Source organism: Tupaia chinensis, unplaced genomic scaffold, assembly GCF_000334495.1.
Source record: "Tupaia chinensis unplaced genomic scaffold, TupChi_1.0 Scaffold149922_1, whole genome shotgun sequence".
NCBI classification, from domain to species: Eukaryota; Metazoa; Chordata; class Mammalia; order Scandentia; family Tupaiidae; genus Tupaia; species Tupaia belangeri.
Genome location: NW_006209766.1, coordinates 1,809,377 through 1,818,714, shown reverse-complemented (window position 1 = coordinate 1,818,714; position 9,338 = coordinate 1,809,377). Strand labels below are relative to the sequence as shown.

At 51.3% G+C, this 9,338-nt stretch overlaps 1 protein-coding gene across 2 annotated transcripts in view; it reads left to right on the top strand.

Annotated features, from left to right (window-relative positions):
* The window catches only part of CLIP3 (CAP-Gly domain containing linker protein 3), a 19,899-nt gene that overhangs the window by 3,116 nt on the left and 7,445 nt on the right, over nt 1–9,338 (top strand). For both annotated transcript variants that reach the window (XM_006171681.3, XM_027769511.1), the window contains exons 3-7: nt 4,331–4,470; nt 4,557–4,650; nt 4,859–5,020; nt 5,410–5,528; nt 6,439–6,675. In XM_006171681.3, coding sequence (XP_006171743.1) covers nt 4,331–4,470; nt 4,557–4,650; nt 4,859–5,020; nt 5,410–5,528; nt 6,439–6,675 — 752 coding nt within the window. The remainder of the gene's footprint in view (nt 1–4,330; nt 4,471–4,556; nt 4,651–4,858; nt 5,021–5,409; nt 5,529–6,438; nt 6,676–9,338) is intronic.

The following is a 9,338-nucleotide window of genomic DNA, read 5'->3' as shown; positions in this document are numbered from 1 at the left end:
CGAGAGGAGAATGGAAGAGAAGGGATTGGGGCGTGACCATCCCCCCTGGGGGGTGATTTCTCGCTTTCTGTCTCTACGTCTCTCTCTGTCTGTCTGGCGAGCGCACGCGCCCTATAGCAAAAACCTCTCCAAAAAAAAAAAAAGAGAGAGAGATTTTTGCTATAGGGCACACATGTGCACTCTCCAGAGAGATCAAAAGCAAGAAATCACCCCCCTAGGGGGGATGGCCATGCAGCAATCCCTTCTAGAGATTTTGGACACTCACACACATGTGCCAGTGTGAGTTTTAAGCTGCTGAGTCTGAGACTTGAACCATGATTGGCTATGTGGTAGTCCAGCAACATAATAACCATTACACCATCTGCTGGTTCCTATTGTTTTAAAAGCTCTCTCTGGCTATGGGGTAGAGAACCAGACTTGGCTATAGGAGAGGGTTTTGGAAGACACTGGCTGGGTGAGGGGGCAGCAGGTGGTGTGGTGGTTAAAGTGCTAGGCTCCCACACGACAGACCATAGATCAAGACCCAGACCCAGCATCTTGAAAATCATGCTGGGCACATATGCATGCATAGGAAGGAAGGGAGGGAGGGAGGGAGGGAGGGGAGGGGAGGGGAGGGAAGGGAAGGGAAGAGAAGGGAAGGGAAGGGAAGGGAAGAGGGTGGCTGAGAATCCCAGCAGCTGTGAGATTCAGAAACCAGGCACTAGGTTCAGAGAGTTGGCATCTCTAGGATAGGACAAGAGAGATGGCATCTGTGGACCTGTCACACATTAGAGATGGATCACAGAAACTACAAGTTGACTTCAGTCTGATAGAAAAATGAGAAAGTTGGGACCAGCAGTTGGCGTAATGGCTACATCGCTGGACTCCCATGTAATCGACTACGGTTCGAGTCCCAGACCCGGTGGCTTAAATTTACGCTGGGCCCATGTGAATGCATGCCCAAGATCCTGAGAGGAGAAGGGATGGCAGCGTGACCATCCTCCCTGGGGGGTGATTTCTCGCTTTCTGTCTCTCTTTCTGGCGAGCGCACACACCCTATAGCAAACACCTCTCCAAAAAAAAAAAGAAAAAGAAAAATGAGAAAGTTGTCTGGGGGTTCAGGGTGGGGGGCCTACCCCCTGGAAACTAGAAAACACAGCTGGATGTGGCTGGGCCCTCCAAAGGATCCTGCTTGTAGAATAAGAGTTTGGTCACAGAATGTAAAGGAATCTGGAGATGTGGACAGAGAGAAGACTACGGTGGGCTCCAAGAGGAAATCGTGTATTCATTCGTTGAATTTGTACATAAATTCTGCAGAGATTGACTGAGACCTAGTGCTTGCCAATTGCTGTGACCAGCCTAGGGGTTCAGGTAGTAAAACAGGCAGATGGAAACATCGTGTTTGCATCCTAGTGAACAGGTCAAGAAAGAAAGAGAAGGGTAAAAAGAGAAGAGGAAGGAGAAAAGGAAAGAGGACGGAGTAGCCATACTGTTTTAAATGGTGATATGGGGGCCGGCAGGTGACATGGTGGTTAAAGGCTCTGGATTCCCATGTGGTCGACCACGGTTCAAGTCCCAGATCTGATGACTTGTTTTCTCCCTTTCCCTTTCTCTCTCTCTCTCTGGTTGAGTTAAGAAATAATAACAAATGGAATTAAATAAATAAATCATTCTTTTAAAAATGGTGATTTGTGCTAGAGTAAAAAAAATTAAAACAGAGCAGGAGATGGGAGAATAGGGATGTGACTTAGGGCAGTTTGGGGGAGCACCTCAGGGAAGGTGATATCTGAGCAAAGATCTTTAAAGCCTTCTGAAGATCTGAGGGAAGACTGTCCCAGCTGGGCAAAGCAAGCGCCAAGACCCTGAGAAAGGAATTTGCCTGGCACGTTGGAGGGACAGAAGGCCAGTGTGGCTGGGGGAGAATGAATGAGGAGGAAAGGGCAGAAAAGTGAGGGGGCCAGATCACATAAGGCCTTGCGGGCTGTGGTGGGGACTTTGGTCTGGACTCTGGGTGAGCTGGGAACCAGGGAAGGGTTCTGAGCCAAGGAAGGTTATGATGTGATGGGATCTTTAAAAAGCACACAGGATGGGACCAGCAGTTAGTGTAATGGCTATGTCGCTTGACTCCCACGTAGTCTTCCGCGGTTCAAGTCCTAGACCCGGCAGCTTAAACTCACGCTGGGTGCGTATGCGTGTGTGCCCAAGATCCCGAGAGGAGAATGGAGGAGAAGGGACTGCGGCTTGACCATCCCCCCTGGGGGGTGATTTCTCGCTTTCTATCTCTCTATCTTTCTGGCGATCACACGCGCCCTATAGCAAAAACCTCTCAAAAAAAAAGCACACAGGCTAATTCCTCAAAACGCCTTCCACTTCCCTGAGCTGTGTATGATCTGATCATTTTTCTCATTCATTCAACACACATTGAGTTCCCGCCCGGTGCAGACAATGCCACCGAGAGCTACATTCATCAGAGTCTAAGGAGGCACCACCCTGGCTGGCTGCAGGCTGGTCCTGCTCATGGGTACATTTTTCAAGGAGACTTCAAAAAGTTTGTGGGGGGCCAGGAGGTGGAGTGGAGTTTAAGGTGCCGAATCACATATGACCGGCTGTATGGTTTGAGTCCTGCACCTGGTGGCTTGAGAACACACTGAGTGTGTGTGCATGTGTGTCCAAAATTCAGAGCGAAGCATGGAGAAAGGGTTTCTGTATAGCCATCTCCTTGGGGCCTAACTTCTCACTGTCCCTTTCTCTGTCTCTCTCTAGTAAGTGCATGTGCCCTATAGCAAACTGAAACAGAACAAAACAGTTTGTGGGAAAATGAATTAAAGTAAAAGTTGTTTTGGTACCAAAACAAACAAACAAACAAAACCTGAAATTCATACATAGTTTTTTCTTTCTTTTTTTGTTGCCAAAGGGCACATGTGCTTGGCAGAGAAAGATGGAGAGGGAGATGTGGTCACCCCACAATCCCTTCTGCTCTGTTTTTTCCACCCGGTTGGGATTTGGGGCATGTACATACATGTGCCCAACATATGTTTCAAGCCGCTGGGGCCAAGACTGAGCCGTGGTTAGCCGTGTGGAACGCAGCTATGGGGACAGCCTTGCAGAGACTTTTTCATAGTATTTTTCATGAAATGTTTGAAGATCTCCTGCCATGTGGACTGCATAGTATTTGAAAAATGTGGGAGTGTTTTCTTAAAAACCAGGACTTCTAGCTTATATATTTTTTTACTCTGGAGGTTTGGCCAGACTTGCCCATACTCTGACAGGGCTAAAATGGCCTAGCACACTAGCAGCCCTGTAGGGGGCAGACTCTGAGATGCCCCATTTCCTACCATACTCATTTCAAAGGGTGGAGTTTACTGTTGTATGGGAAATGCCTGATCTTCCAGTTTTTAAAAACACACAGGATGGGACCAGCAGTTAGTGTAATGGCTATGTCGCTGGACTCCCATGTAGTCGACCGCGGTTCGCGTCCTGGACCCGGTGGCTTAAACTCACACCGGGCGCGTGTGCGTGCGTGCCCAAGATCCTGAGAGGAGAATGGAGGAGAAGGGATTGCAGCATGGCCATCCCCCCTGGAGGGTGATTTCTCGCATTCTGTCTCTCTGTCTCTCTGTGTCTTTCTGGCGAGCGCACACACCCTATAGCATAAAACCTCTCCAAACAAACAAACAAACAAACAAACACAGGACACCTGGATTTTTTTTAAATTATTTTTAAAATTTTATTTGTTATTATTAATCTGACAATAGAGAGAGAGAGGGGACCAGCAGTTAGCATAATGGCTATGTTGCTGGACTCCCACATAGTAGGCCACAGTTCGTGTCCTGGACCCGGTGGCTTAAACTCACACCGGGCGCGTGTGCGTGCGTGCCCAAGATCCTGAGAGGAGAATGGAGGAGAAGGGATTGCGGCGTGGCCATACCCCTGGGGGGTGATTTCTCGCTTTCTGTCTCTCTGTCTCTCTCTGTCTGTCTGGCGAGTGCATGCGCCCTATAACAAAAACCTCTCCAAAAAAAAAAAAAGAAGAAAAAAAAAGAGAGAGAGAGAGAGGGAAAGGGAAAGTGAGAAAGCAAGCCACCAAGTCCAGGATCTGAACTGTGGTCAGCCACGTGGGAGTCCAGCACTTTAACCACTGCGCCACCTGCCAACCCCCGACACCTGGATTTTTATGTGAAATTACCTGACTTGGATACTTGGTATTATCCTCTGGGTTGACTGGCCCATGTGGCACCAGTTTTGAGGCCCAGCATTAGAGACTTTCTAAGGCAAAAACCTAGAGCTCCCCTGCCTTGGGATGGCAGGGGAGGCCTGCGTGCCTGGGATGACTTGGACCCCTGCTTCCCAGCTTTCACCTTCTTCGATCCCAATGACCCGGCCTGCCAGGAGATTCTGTTTGACCCCCAGACCACCATCCCAGAACTGTTTGCCATCGTGCGCCAGTGGGTGCCCCAAGTCCAGCATAAGATAGACGTCATTGGCAATGAGGTGAGACCACTGGGGAAGCCAGGGAGGGGAGGGGAGTGGGCCTCCACCTGTGTGGGTAACCCTCCCCGGTCCCCTGGTACTTGCAGATTCTGCGTCGAGGCTGCCACGTGAACGACCGTGATGGGCTAACCGACATGACACTACTCCATTATGCGTGCAAGGCCGGGGCCCACGGAGTCGGTGAGGGTTCGCGCACCCAAGCTAGAAGCCCCCAAACCTCGGGCCCCAGACCCCACACCCTCAAACCCACCTAGAACTCGGCCCTGAGATCCCCATCTGGAACGCGCAACCTAATCCCTAAATGCAGTCCCTGAGGCCCACGGCCCTGCCCTTGCGCAGGGCCAATGCTCCAGAAGAGTGGCCCCAAGCTAACCTGGCTGTTGTGCAGGGGACCCTGCGGCGGCCGTGCGTCTCTCTCAGCAGCTGCTGGCGCTGGGCGCCGACGTGACCTTGCGCAGCCGCTGGACCAACATGAACGCGCTTCACTACGCCGCCTATTTCGACGTGCCCGACCTCGTCCGCGTGCTGTTGAAGGGCGCGCGACCGCGAGGTAAGGAAGCGAGTCCTGGCGGGGCAGGAGCAGGGGCGGAGCCTACCAGAAGGAGAAGGGCGCCCAGGGTGTGTGGGGTAAGGGGAGCCGGGTGCGAGGGTGGGCACATGTAGTGATGGGGCAGACCTGAGGCCAGGCTGGGAGGGGACTGGACCCGAGGAAATAGCAAGGGAATGGAGGCAGAACAAGACAGGGCTCAGTGGTCCATACCCCAGGAATGGGCGGGGCCTGTTGGGAGGGGCGTGGCTGAGAAATGAGGGGTGGAGCCATGTGGCGGGGGCGGTGCTCTGCAGCCCAGGTCTGGGGTCTTCAGGAGGTAGGAAGCAGGTCGAGACTCCCGTGAGTCTCTCAAGCGTTTACGCGGAACCCTTCTCTCGCCCACTTCCCAGTGGTGAACTCCACGTGCAGTGACTTCAACCACGGCTCAGCCCTGCACATCGCTGCCTCCAACCTGTGTCTGGGCGCGGCCAAATGTTTGCTGGAGCATGGCGCCAACCCTGCTCTGAGGGTACTGCCACCTGCCGGGCCCTCATTACCCTCCTCCTTCCCTCTCCTACCTCCTCCCAGCAGGCGTCTGCAGAAGACAAGGATCACCTGCATTTCTTTAGACTCCCAAAAGTATTACAAACGTGAAAGTTTGCTGAAATTTACTTACTGTTCTTTATATGTCAAGTGTAGTGTATTATAAGCCCTGTTTTATGGTAAGGAAACCGAGAGAGTGATTAAGGGATTTGCACAGGGTTACCCAGCAAGGACTATCTTTTCTTTTGATCCTGGCGTGCACACGTGTGTGTATGTGTGTGTGTAGACAGCATTTTAAGATTATGCAGAAAGTAAAGTTCTCTGAGAATGAGAGGGATGGACCCTTCGTAAGCCCTCAATATAGATGATCTTTGTCCCCTGACCATCCATTAACAGGTCCCACCCCGGTCCCAATTACTCTGTAACATCTCAGGCATGGTTATCTTGTGGGCACATGGTCTGTGGCCCTGAGACTCTGCCTCTTCTCATTCCCCATTTGCCTCAGTTTGACCTTTGACCATGTGCCACAGGTGCCCATTCTTGAAATTCATTCTTCTACATGGCTCTGTTTCAAGCTTGGGGTCTTTGGAGGCTTATCCTCCCTGGAGGCGTGGTCTGCTACACTGAGTGTGACCTTCGTACCTTACTGGCTCCACCTCCAGTCCCACCGTCAGTTACTCAACACACATCCTCATCCCTGGGTCTCAGGCTGGCCTTCCTTAGGGATGGGATCTGTACCCTGATGCCCCATTATTCCCGTGTTGGCCCAGGGTATGACCCAGTCCCACCCCTGCTTCCCCAAGACTCCAGGGGCAGGGCCTCCACAGGGGCGGGGCCTCCACAGTGGCGTGGCCTGCATCACTGAGTTCCCATCCTTCTCTTCTCTTGGTCCTCAGAATCGAAAGGGACAGGTACCAGCTGAGGTGGTCCCAGATCCTATGGACATGTCCCTGGACAAGGCAGAAGCAGCGCTGGTGGCCAAGGAGCTGCGAACGCTGCTGGAGGAGGCCGTGCCACTATCTTGCGCCCTCCCCAAGGTCACACTACCGAACTACGACAATGTCCCAGGCAATCTGATGCTCAGCGCGCTGGGCCTGCGTCTGGGAGACCGCGTGCTTCTGGATGGTCAGAAGGTCAGAGACTGGGGGTGTGGGTGTGTGGGAGGGCTCTCCTCCCTTATCCCTCAGAGCCGGGTTGTTGGGCAGAGTGCAGATTCTCCCCACCCTCTGCTCACCCTCCCAGTCAGACATGTGGGACGTCATTTCATGTAGCTGTTGTCCTGTGAGGGCCTCCTTTGTGGTCCACCCTGTGCTGAGCTCACAGTCCAGGATGGGAAACAGACCCATCGCCTGACAGTGACAGCCCAGACTGTCATGGGGGTGATCTGGAAGCATGAGCAGAGTGATCAGTGTCTGTGTGTCTGTGGCTCCTCTGGAGTCTTGTGGTCTCGTCAAGCCCACCCTCACTCCCAGAGTGGTCAGGACTTTGACTACACAAGTGCAGATCAGAGGGATCGTGGTTGCGCTGGCAGAGGCACCCACCTTGGAGATGATGAGGAGTGAACGAGGAGAAGCCAAAGAGAAAGGAGTCTGATAGGGGATCAGGCATGGAAGCCTGGGACTTAGAGAGCCTCATTAACCAGGCGTTCCAGCTTTCATTCATTCACCTGGAGTCCCTGAGGCTCCATGCTGGAGGCAGTCTGCTCCTAGAGGTAGAAGGCAGGGAGCTGGGTCCTGCAGCCCTCCTTGTGATAAAGGAGAGATGTCACTCAAGTAAACCTGTGAGGAAGATGGGTTCTGGTGGCAGCAAGGGTGTGAAAACACACGAAATGTCTGGATTTGGTAAATGGTTCCTGGCTGAAAGCAGGAGTGGTTTTGGCTAGCGTGTTCTGAGAAGGTTTCTTGGAGGAGGTGATGTCGAAGCTGAGATGGGAAGGAGCTCACCCTGCAAAGATGCAGAAAAAGAGGAAGCAGGAGATACGAAGACTCCGAGGAGAGCAGGGCCAGCATTACTAGACGGCAGGTATCCAGCCGTGAGACGGGGAGGTAGGCAGGAAATGATCACACCTAGCCTGCAGGCCTCAGGAAGGAATTTGGGTCTTGTTTCTTATACAGTGACAAACAAACCAAAAAGTCGTATTTTGTCTCTTAATCAAGCGTTTCATATGTGTCAGCCCTACCCAGAAAGCTTTCCCTATGTGACTAGTCAGTTCTGAAAGAAGGAACAAACCCAGAGACGGTAAGAAACTCCAAGAGTTTATGAAGACATTTAATGTAACCCAGAGACTGTAAGAAACTCTGAGTATATAAAGATGTGTAGTGTCAGTCACCGCCCTTTGAGAAGCTGCATGGCACGGTGTTTATGAACTTGGGCTCTGGGATTTGCTCAGGGAAACCTCAGCTTTGCCACTAACCAGCTGTGGGATGTAGGACCAGGAACTCCACCTCTCTGGGCATTAGATTTTTCATCTGTAAATGAAGGTAATAATAGCAGCCTCCTCAGGGTGTGTGTGAGGTTTAAATTAATTAAGATGTGTAAGTCCCTTGGGGCCGGCAGTTGGTGTGGTGGTTAAGGCAACTGGATTCCCACATGGCCGACTATGGTTCGAGTCCTGGACTTAGTGGCTTGAATATCATGCTGGGCATGCAAGCATGCATGCCTGTGTGACTAAGATCCTGGGAGAAGACTGGGGAAGGGATTGCAGTATGGCTATCCAGCCTGGGGGTGATTTCTCACTTTTCCTCTGTCTCTCTCTTCTCTGGCAAGCACATATGCCTTATGGTAAAGGCATTAAAAAAAAAAAAAAGTGTTAAGGCCCTCTGAACAAGGCTGGTGCATTCTGGGTGCTCCTTGTGTGCCAGGCGCTGTTCTAGTCTCCACATCAACCTCCAAAGTCAGTACTATTATTTAACCCATTGTATAGACAAGGAACTGAGTTGTAGAGAGGTGAAGGAGCTTCACACAGTGGTAATAACCACACACACTGAGGGCTCACTGCGCCTGAGCAACTTTACACATATTAACAACATCTCCACCAATAGAATAGCTTGCTATCTCTATTTTACAGGTGAAACGGAAGCTCAGGGAGTCTCTTGACCAAAGTTACAGCATAACCAAAGTTGCCAGTCTCTTATTTAACACCAGGCCTCACTTGAGGGCTTCTCCACAACAGCCCATCTGATGCCTCCTGTGGTAGTGCACATGTCCTGTGTCTGTGCTGTCCAGCAGAGTCGCCACAAGCACCTGTTCCTGTTGAGCACTTGAATTTGACTACTGCAATGGGAAAACATTCCATTAAATTTAAGTCATATGTAGCTAGGGACATTTTTCTTTCATTCTTTTTGAGAAGCTTTTGCTATAGGGAGCGTGCACTCGCCAGAAAGAGAGAGACAGAAAGACAGAAAGCAAGAAATCACCCCCCAGGGGGTTGGCCATACCGCAATCCCTTCTCCTCCATTTTCCTCTCAGGATCTTGGGCACGCACACACACGTACCCAGTGTGAGTTTAAGTTACCGAGTCCAGGACTCGAACTGCGGTCGACTACATGGGAGTCCAGTGACAGAGCCATTACTCCAACTGCTGGTCCCGACATTTTTCTTTTATGCATATTTTTTGTTGAGAGAGAGAGAAAAGAAAGATTAGCAATCTTAACAGAATGTCACACTGCGATTCCCCTCACCAGCCTTTCTCAGGCGGCCAGGATCATGGGCATGCACAAGCACCCGTGTAAGCAGGTCACCCCAGGAAACGAACCCCTGGTCCTGTAATTGGCTTATAGGGTTTTTTTTTTTTTTT